Genomic DNA, 13,421 nt, shown 5'->3' on the forward strand with positions numbered 1-13,421 from the left:
CGTGGATCAGAAGGAAGAATTATAGGCTAGGATTGGGGGCTGTTTGCCCAACCTGATATAAAAAGAAGAATTATATAAATTATTAGATGATTCAATTAAATATATTTAATTATTTAATTAAAGAGCAATGCTAGGAAGTCAGTAACATTTGTGATTGGTAGCCATCAACTAGTCATCAATGATGATTTGATGGTGTGAGATTGGTGTGAGATTTCATCCAATGACTCACCTTTCTCTGCTGGTTACATACTCACCAAAATGCAATAAAATTATATAAAATTATCTTAATAAAAGCAACCCTCTCAAATTAAATTGGCCACTATTACTACAGAGTATGATATTTTGGTGTACTTCTCTCTCACTGCAAACTCGACTGCTTTTTAGTTTTCACAAAACGTTTACCATCAACTGAAAATCCACCATGTTAATGTTATGATTAACTATACATGAGTAATCTAATAGTTATGCCCGAGATAGTGTCTTAAATTTGAATCTTTTGAACAAAAAAATTATCTATGGTAATCGTCTAAATTGCTTTAATTTCCATGCTTATACAACGTCCGGCTACGTTTTTCTGCCGACTCTTATTTATAATTGTGTTTTATGGAAGTATTTTTTGTCTAATAAAAATATCTTTTTTATGGTTGTATTTAATAGAAATATCTTTATAAATATATTTTCTGAATGTATTTTTTTTATATATGTATTTAAAATATAATAATTAATTATTATTGGCAATAAATTGACTTGGTACCTTATACTTTTCCATTTCAAATTAATATAATGTATCTTGAACAAGTAAGTATAGGATCAACATTTTACTCTGTAATAACAAACCAACAACAATTTTACTTTGCTAAAAATAATAAAACTAGAAACAATTTTAGAAAGGAAAAGTATAGGTAAACAATGAAAATATTAAACAATGTAAACAATAAATATATTGGATGGTCATTTTATTAATGTACGAATGGTTATTTTAATATTAAAATTTAGATGATTAATTTGGAGATATAGTGTATTTTTATTTGATTAGTAGTTGTTCATATTGTTTAACAAAATCATTGTCCCCTAGCATTTTCCAGTTAAAAAATATTCGAGAGCAGCACAAGAGTCAACCTTAAGACATTATTATATATTTAAATAAGAATTAAAAAATTTGTTGTAAATTATAGTTTCAACAATAAAATTATATTGATATTAATTATTAATTAAAAATATATCTATATTAATCAATATGACCATTGATAAAAATAATGATCTTAGTATCAATGATACTAGATATCTATATCTATTTATTTAAACCACAAAAAATATTTTTAAATTATTAAATCACTGACAAAAATACCTATAAATTTGTTAATGAAAAAAATATTTCAAAAAAGTTTTAGAGATTCGATAAATAGAATATTTGTATTCTTAAAACTTGATGATTCTACGCTAAATATTTTTTTTGCAATTATTTTGTTAATGGCCTAAAGTATATTTAAAAATGCAAAAAATATTTTGGTATGTTTTTTTTATGTATTTTTTAAATAATTATTCAAATATCCAATTTCGAATCAAATGCACAAATACTTTTCAAATATAAAAAATCTTGGCAACTTATAAAAAATGTATTATTATTATTATTATTATTATTATTGTCCTATTTTAAAATATTGTTGTTATTAATAAATTTAAAAAATACTGTTGTTAATATTTTTTTTTTACCAAAAATAAAAGATTCGAACCTGTAAGTTCTTAATTGAGTATGAAGAGACTGTCATTTTTGAGCTATAACTCATTGGTTTTGTTGTTAATAATTTGGCCGTTAACATTTGTAATAGTTTACTCTATTTTTTAATAGTGAATATTCATATATAATGAGAATATAAATCCCCACTCTTAATAATTGTCAATACTAGGCATTCTAGAAGATAAGAGTGTGAGTAAAGGGATAAAACAAAACGAAAATGCAATTCATTCTTCTTTTTCCGTAGAAATGCCTGCGTAGCATTTCTCTCTCTCTCTCTCTCTCTGGTACTCTGTCTCTCTAAAGTTTCAAGCTTTGAATTCAATTGAATTTAATGTGGCTAATAGTAGTAGTTATGAATGGGGTACCCCAGATTCCTTTTACCATTTTCTTTCTTTTTTTAGTCTTTTCCTTATTTCAATTCATTTTCTTTTCCCTTTTTGTTTTTTTCCGGTTAACTCTTTTCTGTTCTTCGTTCTATTTCCAGCTCTTTCTTTTTGTTTTCTTTCCATTGTTCTTAGGTAACGCATTAGCACCTTTGTTTGATTCATTGTTGTTGTTTGTTACAATATGTGATGAAGTTCCCTCTCCTTTTGTGTCCATTTGTTGATTTTATATGATGAGAGGTTTGTTTGTTTTCCAAGAAATTATACATAATCTTAAATTGGTTCCTTACCTATGGGATTAGCTAGTCAACTTGCATTTCTTGTGATGAACTAATTAATAATTATTATTCATTATTTAGAGGTTTCATTTTTCTAATATATGCTTAGTTATTGTTAATTTATTGTATTTCAGTTGTTGCTTGTTGGTGAGATTACTTACAAGTTAAAACTGTTCTTTATTGTATGTATGTTTGAACTTTGAAGTAGTTGTCTTTGAGCTGTGGCACTCAGATATGAATTGTGATTTCTTTTTGGTGCAGTTTGTTCTGATTTAGTAATTTTCAACAAGGAGGAGATTGGATGGGACTTATTGCTTCTTTCGATTTCTCGGCCGGTTCTGTTTTGTCTTATGACTTTGCTAGTTCTAGAAAAGAATTTCAATGGCTGGCATCTGTATTCACAGGCATCATCTTTTGTGTTATTGTAAGTCAAGTCCAATAGTTATGAGTGGCTTTCATGTAGAAAATATCAAATTAGATAACTTTTTAGGAATTTAAAGGAGGATGGAATGCAGCAATAGCATTTTACGAGAACATATGATTAACAGAAAGAAAGAATATGATTTTTATATATTACCTTTTTTTTTTGTTATTGTTAGAGTGTATGTAGTTTTTTTCTGTTCCCAATAATGGTTGCTTTGAAAATTTGTTACCCTCCTAAATTAAAATATTGTAAACTAGAGGAACTAACTTGTACAAAGGACAACACAAGAAATCAAATTGTGGAGTGGAACATCATTCAAAAAGCATGATTTGTTATAAAAAGCAAACCTGCCTATTCGTGTCTATTTTTATGATGATGTTTGTAGCGGTTTGTATTGGATGCATGTTCAAGTGGGTAGTTTAAGGTTATTGATGTACTGAAATTACAATTAAGCTAGTTTCGAAACAAATAAACCTTTTCGATTGCTCTATTAGCTACTTCAGTTCAAAGAAATATGTTTTGGTCCTGTTCTTAAGTTTTTTCTTTTTCTTTTTGTTACTCCCGAGATAACTTTCTGTAGATGATGAACCATTGCTTTAACAATTCTGAAGAAGAATCGAAGTTTTCACTACCTGACAAAATATTTGATTAAGTTGTTGTCAACATAAACACTTGGTGATGATTTTAGCCGTACTGCTTATATATACTTCCAGGAAGAGAATTTATATTCCTTTATAGCTCACTTAGATTTGGACTTGTTCTAAAGACCATGAAGATCATTTTAGCTGACCTTGCCTTGTTCAAGGATGAAATTAGCCCTGACTGTTTGTTATTGTGGATTCCCGACTCCCTAGTCTTTACCCCTTTCCAATTGTTCTTGTCATTAAAAATATGTCCTGATTTATATGAATAGGATATATTGCTAAAAGAATTATTGACCTATCAATTTGTAAATTGTTTCTTTTTTATTATCTTGAAGGTTTATAGATTGATGGATATTATGAGTTCTCTGTTGTTCATGAGATATGGCAAATTGAGCAATAAACAGAAAATAGAATGGAATAACAGGTAAAATTCCTTGCGGTATGATTTCAGTCTATAGCTTTGTTCCATAATTGATACTTTTGCTTGAACAACAACATTTTGTATTGCAGGGGATTCTCTACTGTTCATGCTATTTTTGCATCTGTTGTATCCTTTTACCTCCTCATGAGATCAGATCTCTTCAGTGACGATTCACGTGAAGAGCTAATTGTTCATAGATCGTCTACTTTCTCAAATTCAGTATTGGGAGTAAGTCTCTGTTATGACAAAAGTTAATCTTAAGTCTGTACATTTTATTAACTCCATTACATGCATCATGTCATTACATAAACTGGATAGACTTGTGATAATTCTTACTGTTACTTTGTCTGCTGCATACAACATATTTAAGTATATTTTTTCTATGCTTTAATTTGCCTTTAGCTCCCTTTTTTTGTCACTGAATGTCTCTTTCTCCTAATCTTCTTAGTAATGTTATTTTTTAGGAGTTATTACTATGCTGATTGTTCAATTAGTTTGTTTGCTAATATATTCTTCCTTTACTTTTTCCAGATTTCTGTAGGTTATTTTCTAACAGATTTGGCAATGATTCTTTGGTATTATCCAGCTTTAGGGGGTATGGAATATGTAAGTTGACAACATAAGTTTTCTTGCTATTGATGATGTATTACATGATATCGGATACCGTGTTCTTTCAGCATCTCTTTTACTTTCAAGATGCATTGAACACAATTGCAAGTTATGTGATTTAGAAGTGGCAGACGAACCTCATTCGTTTACATGTAGATTCTGCACCACGGGCTATCCTTGTTTTCAATCATCCAAGCTTTGCTAAGTGGTCAAGCACAGATCTACATACTGATGGTTCTTTTCACTGAGAGCACAACTCCTTTCGTAAATCTAAGATGGTAATATACTCTTCTGTTGAAATCCCTTTCTCTTTTACGTGCATCGAAATATTGATGTTTTAATTGCATATACAGGCACTTGGATGTATCTGGTCTCAAGAGCTCCAAACTTTACATTTGGAATGGCGTTGCTTTGTTCTTCGGGTGGTTGGTACTGTCTGAACATACTTTTCATCTCAACTCTAGTTCCACTATTTTGATTAGGTTGCAAAAAGTACCTTAAGGAATTGTATATGGCCATGTATGATTTTGTTTTGGTTCTTTATTTTTGCACTTTTCCTCTTTAGGTTCTGGATGAACCATATTTGGGCTAAACGGGCAAGATAGAAAGCAATAGTTAACAAAATAAGTAGAAGGGATGATCAAAAGGGTTTTAAGTTCTAACCATGAAAAATGTGGACTGCTGCATGTCTGAGTATGAATCCTGATGGAGAAGTTTTTTCTGTCTTGGAGAAAAACATTATTTTTTTTTTAAAAATAAACTTACAAAACTATTAAAGTGGTTGACATGAGCTTCTGAAGGCTTATGTATGTTAAGAGTCATGAAACCATCTCTGGTAAAAACTTAAGATATATTAGTTAGAGGCACATGAATAGTTATATATCTTCATACCCTCTTGTATTGGAAGCATTTGGTACTTGTCTTGAGACAGAAAGGAGAAATATATAAAACAGAGATGCATCTCCTCTCCTGTATTCCTTTTCGTTTGTCGTGTAGAAAATCGACTTAAAATATTTCCTAATTGTGTCCTCTGTTTTAGAATTACAAAAATTATCCAACAAGGACACATGCATCTACATGGTATCACAATGGTTTGTTTATGTTTCATAGATTATAAATTCAAGTATGGGACTACTTTACTCTAGTTCTTATTGTTTGTCTTACTGACTTTTATCCCCTCATATTTTCTGCGCTGCAGATTGCTAGGATTATTCTTTTCATATTCTTTTTTCTCCACATGTATAACCATTTTGATGAGGCAAGCATTCTTCTGTGTTATCCATCCTCTATGGAAAAATGTTGTGTACTCATTGTACTTCGTACACCGAGCCAACTCTACACTCTACAGACGTGTGATGGCTCGGTGTACGATGCAAAAGTTAGCATAAATGACTTAACTTTGTCTTGTATGTAGCTGTTTACTCCCTCCGTCCAGGAATAACCCACATCGCTAAAATTGGTAAGTGTGGTTATTTCTGAACGGAGAGAGTAGTAAATGAATCTAAACTATTTCTTGTTACCAATTTTCAGGTCAAGCAGATCTTCCCTCTGGGTTACTATAGCGTGCTCACGGTGCCTGCTATGTTGGCTATGATGAACATATATTGGTTCTGGAAGATTGCGAGGGGAATGGTTAAAACTCTTGCGAAAGCAAAAGCGAAAAAGCATGACGAGTGAGCTTACCACGCAACCCTGCATTCCATGTACAAAAAACCAGTGCCTTGATGCATGAGATGGCCATTTTGATTGATTTTAAGTACAGTTGCAACCAACATTTTCTTGTTAACTAGTAAGATTCAGTGATGATGTATATTCTGAACCATTGCTTTCTATAAATTACAGGAGCTAAATTTCTAAAAAAGTATCCAACAACATTTAAACATGGAATCAATAAAAGTAAACTATGGTCTACAAGACATACGAACACATTTTTAAAATATAAAACTAATATATAAACAATTAATATTAGTGTTTTTATATTTTATTAACGTTATATTTAGGTCGTATTTAAAATGTCAATAAATTTTAAATAAAAATAATTTAATTTTAATATATTAACAGTGTAAAAATTTTATACAGTTGGATAATTATATTGATATTTTTAGATAATTATTTACACAATTAATAAAAAATAATTATTTCTATTGATGTAATGTTACATTACATAATTTAATATATATATAAAATTAATTTATATTAATATTGTATTAAAATTAAATTCAAATAAAAATTTGCAGATAACAAGTGTCTAAATATGAGACATTGACTAATATAAGACACAAATGTTCAGTGAGTGTGTATAGATATTTTATTTTAATAATATTTTTTTAATAAGTTTATGTAAATATATAATAAAAAATTACGTATAAAGTGATATTATTAAAAATATTATTTTTTTATAATTTAAGTAAATTAAAAAAATAAAATTTTTTTGATGATTACAAAATAATGAATCATAATTCTCTAAAAAAAAATTAATCAAATAATAAATATAGAATAAAAATTTAGGTATAATTAATTTGATGTGAAGTTGATAATTAAAAGATATTAAATAATTTAATAAATTTAATTAAATTATTATTTAATAATTTTTATCTATCAACTTTATACCAAGTTAACTATCTTTAAATTAAGTCGGTGAGATTTTACTATGTTCGCGAATGTAAATTCCAAAAGAATTCCGTTGATATTGCAGAAGAAAAGACTCAAAAGAGCTACATGAAAACTGAAACAACTACCATAAACATCACCATAGACAGTTAGGCAGTGTTTGGAAAGAGAATAAGTATGATCATACGAAGTGTTTGGAAGCATCGTGTGGCTCCAACAACTTCCTTCGTCTCCTCCTCAACTTCACTACTCTCTCACACTCTCGCGCCGGAGAAGGAACAACAATCGCCGCCGCTTCTCGTTTCGCACCCCTGGCCTGAATGGATTCACCTCATCGACTTCCTGCTCAAGAGAGGCTACTTTGTTGCCAATCACGAACTCAGTTTTGGTCCAAAAGAATTATCCAATGCTATTAGGACCGCATGCCTCAATTTCGGTAGAGACCATTTTGATCTTTTGAGGTAAAAAGAAACAAGAGAAAATGAATTTGGATTTTGGGTTATGCACGCAAAGTGTTTGTGTTTATGATTCAGATAGTTTCACATGAAAATTGTTGTGCACGCAAGGTGTTTGTTCTTTGGGTCTGTGATATTTTTACATAAAAATGAGTATCACATTTCAGAGGATGTGTTTTCACTTTAAATTCAAACAAGGAGCCTTCATTCTAGGGCTATGAGGTGTAATAAATGAACTTGAGTAATGTACTGATCATGCTTGCTACCTAAAAGTAAACAATCATATGACAATCATCTTCCGGTCATGGTTTAATGATTGTAATTTTAGGGTTAATGCAATTTTCCTGCTAATGAACTTGGGTTAATGAAGTTTTATCCTATATTTGCAATTTGATGATATTTAATTAAAGTGAATGACATTATCATGCAATTTGTTTTTATTGTTTTAAAGTCCATTACCTAGTGAGCTTCATAGTAAGTAATCAATTTGTTTTGCAAATGACTTTGCTGTCAGGTTCTTGCCTAGAAAAGATATAGCAAATACTGTAGCATTCGGATGTCCTAGCTTAGACAGGAAAGTGATAAACTCAGCGAAGCGTCTGAGGGCACATTTGAACTTTGATGAGGGAAATGTAAGTGATGACTAAGTTTCTACTATCATATACTTTGCAAATTTATGCTCTCTTTTCTCTATTTTATTGTGTTTTTGTCTTGGCTTCTTTTGTATACTCCTTTTCGTAAACTTTTGTTTTTCTTTTATAAAAAAGAGCATATTCTGCAATTTCTTTAACTAAAGAACTGCATGCCTGATGCTGCGGCCAGGTTTGCAGCTCCTGTAATTTGAGAGGGGAATGCGACAGGGCATTCGTGAAGGCCCGTGAAGATCAAGGTGGAAGAACAGTAGATGTTATGCGCATTATTTTGACTTATGGTCTTGACCCAATTATCGGTTCGGTGGATAACAAAACATGTCTAAAAAAGAATGTCAAAGAATCTGTGAGAAGTCTTCTCAACGAAATAGTAGAGCACAGTACTAGCAACAAAAATCCTTATCTTCCAGACACCACGGAGGCTGTTCCTGAACAACTGCACCCAGATCGGCAAGACAAGGGCAACATAGATGTTCCTATGAAGCAAGGCGACTGGGTTTGTCCCAAGTAGAGCATAATTTTCATCCAGCAACTACATATTGTAATAATTATTGCATTTTCTTCTTCACTTTCTTAAAATTTCACACTTAATTTTTCATTGGCTAGATGCAACTTCCTCAACTTCGCCAGAAATATCAGGTGCTTGCGCTGCGACAGTCTATGTGAGCAAAAAATTAAGCAATTTAAGGAGGATAACAACCACCTACCGTTGAAGAAAGGAGACTGGATATGCAACACGTAATGCTTGTTCATAAAATTTGGCGTTTCTCACTGGTATTTAATCTCTAATAACGACCATGACTTTGATTCTTGCAGATGCAACTTCCTAAATTTCGCAAAGAACACAAGATGTTTTCAATGCAAAGAAAAGCCTCCCAAGCGGCACCTTAATCCAGGGGAGTGGGAATGCGACTCGTAGGTTCTTTCTTATTAAATCATAGCATTTTGAAATTCAAACATTTTCCCATCCCCATCACTTGATTTTGAGGTGATTGGATTTCCTTTCTGTGTAGGTGTAACTACATCAATTTCAGAAGAAACATGGTTTGTCTCAAATGTGATCACAGACGGCCTAAGGCGTCTTCTCTTCAACCCGAACAAGAACATAACAACCATCATAAGAATAACAAATTGACACATTCAGGACATCAGGTTGGTTGCCGTGACAAATCGCTGATGGAGTCAGAAAGACAGAACAGCAGGAGAGGTTCACTTACTTGGAGATTCGTAGAGGATAAAAATGAAAATCACAAGCGCTCAAGTAAATTGAAGGATCCCTCTCAATTTATTGATTTTCCTATTGCTGGAGGTAAGACCAGCTTATCTGAGCCACAAAGAAGAGAAGCATATAAGAATGAGTTGCTGAGTCAGAGTGAAACAGATGATGACTTATGGTCTGATGATAACGTGAGTACTGATGAGGAAGAGATGTCTGAATGGTTTGGGAGTGCAAAGAAAGTAAGGTAGGATTCTGGAAGTGATTATAAGTTTGAATATGGAGCAAGAGTATAAGACATTATTCCATATCTGCAAAGAATGGTGAGAATTAGTTAAATTTGCTAGATTGGACATATTTATTAATTTAAAGGCCAAACAATTTTGTTTTGGGATAAAAAGTAACTCCATTTGCCTTGGAACAAACTTGAAACTTTAACTTTATATTACATGGTTAGAAAATGATGAAGGGAATTCAATTTTTGTTAAATGAATACTAAAACCAAACTGTAGTACTTCTTTATGTATCAATTCTTATAAATAAAAAAAAGGTACCAAATCTCTTGTTAGGAAATTCGGGTCTTAATTTCTTTTAACGGAGTTAAAATGTATATTTATCAAATTATAGAAATTTTAAAAATAAGACAAAATTTTCACTTTTTATGTTCTATTAGTATAACAAAAATTTACATAGATAACAAATTATGTATTATCATATTAATGAAAATAATTACTTTTTAAATTAATTATTTTTAAAAATATTTAAACATATAAATTTGATTAGATGACTTTGTTTATCGAGTGAATATCTATCCTTTTGTCAATGATTTCTTTTCACAACATATTTATATGACACGCTAATTATTAATATATCTTTCATTTAATTTTTATAAGTAAAAATAATTTAAAATTCACTAATATTTTACTTTTACATAATAAATTTAACAAATGTATTTAAAAAAGAAAATATAAAATATAAAAAAATTAAACGATTTTGATAATTATCTTTAAAAAATAATGAGATTCTCAACAAAAATTGTCAATCTTAATTTATTTTTAATGGAAATCAATAGTTTAACATGCTATGTAAGTTTATTCCGTTAATAAAAAAATTATTAACAAAAAGATTAATCAATTTTATAAAAATAAAGATTAAAAACCAAAAAATAAAAATCTCATTATTTTTTAAAGTGAATGTCAGGAGCCGTTTAGAGATTCTTTGATTATGTGAAGGTAGATTTTTCAAAATTAATGCCATTAGCGTAGATAGAGGTGCATGTTGTATAAATTCTGCGTATCTGTCTTCAAACCAAATCTAGTCTTGTGGTTAGTGGTCTTAGCCAATCTCTATATCTAGTTATTGGAAATGGGACCTACCTACATACCTTTATCCCAAACCCTTTTTCCATGCCGCGTTTCGCCGTTAACTACCTTTTGTTAACTACCAGTCAACGTTATCCGGCGCTGACTAACACACGACAACTTAACGGAAACCCTTTCGTGGAATCGTGGTGGACAACTCCGTCAACCTCTCCAACTCCCACCTTCGCCCCCCCCCCCCCACTCTGCTATTGTTCCATACTCTCTTTTCTTCTTTCCTTTTCATTTGGGTTTTCATCTTTTTCTTCTCTTTAGCAAATAATAATTCGTAATTAATGCATTAAACTAACCACAGTTTCCGCCATTCCATTTTCCATAAGAGAAAGTTGATGCCTTTAAGGCTTTAAGTATCAAATTCAATGACTGGTAGGTTTAATGGGTTTTAGGATTTTTCAGGTTTTCATGGTGAAGGCTGTATTGGGCAGTTTTGATTTTTAGTGATATTCAGCTTTTTAAACATAAAGCTATCTTCTTTTTCTCTTTCTGTTTCTGGGTTTTGAAGGGAAAAATGTGGGGTAGGTGTTGGTGTTCTGGTGGTGCAGTTTTTGGATCTTTGAGGAAAAGGGTATCTTCAATTGTTAATATAAGTGATGGGTATGTGAAAAAGCTTGGTCCTTTTGATCCTTATTTGTTGGGTTTGAAGGGTGTGGTTATGGGTGCTGTGGAAAGAAGAGGGGCATCTTTATCGATTGTTGTTCTGAACCAGATCAAGAATAGAGGTATATCTTCTTCAAAATTGGTTAAATCTTCTGATCAGAGGTTCTTTTCCAACAGCAGCAGCAAAAATTCTTGTGGTGATGGTGATGATAACGGTGGTGTTACTGTTAGCAATGGTGGAACACAAGAATTCATATCATACTCTGAAGCAAAGAAGCTATTGAGATTGGTGAATGTGGAGACACTGAAGATGAGACTTGGAATGGAAGGGAAGGAAGTTATTCCTTACACTGAACTTCTCGAAGCTTGTGAGAGCACTGGTATTGCTAGGAGTAAAGAGGAAGCTATAGCATTCTCCAAGGTTCTTGATGAAGCTGGTGTTATTCTCCTTTTCAGAGATAAGGTGTATCTCCACCCTGATAAGGTTTGAATGACTCCCTCTTTTGTATTGTTTATCTTGTTGGGCCATAGTTAATACTTGTAATTTCAACACAAAAAGTAGTGAATTGTGTACCGAAACCAACCACGTATCCAATCTGGTAATGACTTTTTTAGTAACTATATGTTTGCCATAACAACAGAATTTGTGCTTGTGGGGCTCACTAAAACCATGACTAGATCTCATTCTATTAGCATAGCTGAATTAGATCCCCCTTATTGCTCTTTTTATCTTCTTTACTGTTAGGGGGTCCTCTATGTTTCTTGTGTTAACATCACCTTTTGAATAGGGAAATCAATGTTTATGGTTTGATTATGAATTCTGTGTGAATATGCATCGAAAAAGTTCGGATGTAGTAGGATCCATGTATGTATGTATCTGTAGAACTTTATGGTATATAACCCTTTTGAATTATCCATAGGCGAGTTGTGGTTGTGTCTGGAAAATCCTCAAAAATGAGGAGAATTGTAAAGTGGCAAAGTAAGGAGGTAATCATTCTTGAATTTGTAACTTTTATCCGGTGTGAGTCTTACTATCTTGATTTAAGGGTGATTAGATTTTCACTTTCTCACTTTTTCAACTTCTTCACTTTAAAGGAGTTTGATCTAGTGGTGTCAACAGAACCGATCACTATAACTAAGGTCAAATGGGACCGAATATGCCAGTTTAGCAGTAGAAGTAACATATGTCTGATGATTCGGTCTTCAGAGCAATGTAAAATTCTTTGGGGTGTGTACCATCGCCTCCAATCTAATTGCAAGGGATCTACCTGGTCTGATACAAACTATCTATTGAGTTCAAGCAGTATTGTTTTTATTTTTCCTTTAATTGATAGAATCAATATTCTTTAAGATATGATACTGAAAAAGTTACGCATTTTAGAGTTTGTGAAAGTACCAGTGAATTGTATGCTTTAATTTGTGATGCTTTCTTAATTACAGATTCTTTTTCGGTTGTTTGGCTACTTTGCACTTGTTTAGGTGGTGGATCTGGTTCGAAGGGCTGTTCCGCTAGCACTGACTGCAGACGACGATCCTGTGAGGGAGGAGATAAAGAAGCTGCAGGAGAAAAAAGAGGAAATTGATATTTTGGCCCACAAGCAGGTTCGGCGCATCCTTTGGTCCGGACTAGGATTTGGTGTAGTTACTGTTGGCTTATTCTTTCGGCTAACATTCTGGGAATTTTCCTGGGACGTAATGGAACCTATCGCCTTCTTTACAACGACAACAGGTTTAGTCATAGGTTACGCCTACTTTCTATTCACTTCAAGAGACCCAACTTACCAAGACTTAATGAAGAGGCTCTTCCTCTCAAGACAGAGGAAGCTTTTCAAGCGGTATAACTTCGACGTTGAGAGATTCAAGGAGCTCCAGTGCAAGTGCAGAACACCATTAGATGCTAACACTGTTTTGAAGAATCGCATAGGGGTGCATCTTGATCTCGACGATGCTATACATAGAGATTGATATTTTTCATTCCGGTAGTCTACACATTTTGTTTTGGGGAATATATAGTTTC

General features: G+C 32.1%; 3 protein-coding genes across 4 annotated transcripts; all 3 read left to right on the forward strand.

The window, feature by feature from the left end:
• Positions 1-1,896: 1,896 nt before the first annotated feature.
• On the forward strand, positions 1,897-6,456 carry LOC112719840 (uncharacterized). Of its 2 annotated transcripts, none has more exons than XM_025770558.3 (9): positions 1,897-2,022; positions 2,661-2,823; positions 3,803-3,891; positions 3,978-4,116; positions 4,420-4,494; positions 4,654-4,775; positions 4,851-4,926; positions 5,696-5,755; positions 6,028-6,456. In XM_025770558.3, exons 2-9 carry the CDS (start codon positions 2,701-2,703, stop codon positions 6,172-6,174), a joined length of 831 nt encoding a protein of 276 aa, XP_025626343.1. In that variant the 5' UTR covers positions 1,897-2,022; positions 2,661-2,700; the 3' UTR covers positions 6,175-6,456. The 2 variants fall into 2 exon arrangements, with proteins under 2 accessions (XP_025626343.1, XP_025626344.1); XM_025770559.3 differs by having other exon boundaries at positions 1,961-2,099.
• Positions 6,028-9,828, forward strand: LOC112719841 (uncharacterized). Its single transcript, XM_025770560.3, has 6 exons — positions 6,028-7,568; positions 8,077-8,194; positions 8,385-8,719; positions 8,819-8,950; positions 9,029-9,127; positions 9,226-9,828. The coding sequence occupies exons 1-6, from the start codon at positions 7,285-7,287 to the stop codon at positions 9,677-9,679; spliced, it is 1,422 nt and encodes a 473-aa protein (XP_025626345.1). The 5' UTR covers positions 6,028-7,284; the 3' UTR covers positions 9,680-9,828.
• A 922-nt stretch (positions 9,829-10,750) lies between these two features.
• Positions 10,751-13,421, forward strand: LOC112719842 (calcium uniporter protein 5, mitochondrial; the record flags this gene model as incomplete). The annotated part of the gene is given in 2 exon segments (XM_025770561.3): positions 10,751-11,888; positions 12,884-13,421. Coding segments are annotated over 2 exon segments (1,059 nt in total). The 5' UTR covers positions 10,751-11,315.

This window comes from Arachis hypogaea, chromosome 11, assembly GCF_003086295.3.
Source record: "Arachis hypogaea cultivar Tifrunner chromosome 11, arahy.Tifrunner.gnm2.J5K5, whole genome shotgun sequence".
Classification (NCBI taxonomy): Eukaryota; Viridiplantae; Streptophyta; class Magnoliopsida; order Fabales; family Fabaceae; genus Arachis; species Arachis hypogaea.

What these genes read in the sequence shown, in the direction of transcription:
- LOC112719840 (XM_025770558.3), top strand. Translation starts at nt 2,701, where the DNA reads ATGGGACTTATTGCTTCTTTCGATTTCTCGGCCGGTTCTGTTTTGTCT. An exon ending in GCATCATCTTTTGTGTTATT is followed by an intron (nt 2,824 to 3,802) that starts GTAAGTCAAGTC and finishes ATTATCTTGAAG; the next exon opens with GTTTATAGATTGATGGATAT. An exon ending in AAAATAGAATGGAATAACAG is followed by an intron (nt 3,892 to 3,977) that starts GTAAAATTCCTT and finishes TTTGTATTGCAG; the next exon opens with GGGATTCTCTACTGTTCATG.
- LOC112719841 (XM_025770560.3), top strand. Translation starts at nt 7,285, where the DNA reads ATGATCATACGAAGTGTTTGGAAGCATCGTGTGGCTCCAACAACTTCC. An exon ending in TGAACTTTGATGAGGGAAAT is followed by an intron (nt 8,195 to 8,384) that starts GTAAGTGATGAC and finishes TGCTGCGGCCAG; the next exon opens with GTTTGCAGCTCCTGTAATTT. An exon ending in GGGGAGTGGGAATGCGACTC is followed by an intron (nt 9,128 to 9,225) that starts GTAGGTTCTTTC and finishes CTTTCTGTGTAG; the next exon opens with GTGTAACTACATCAATTTCA.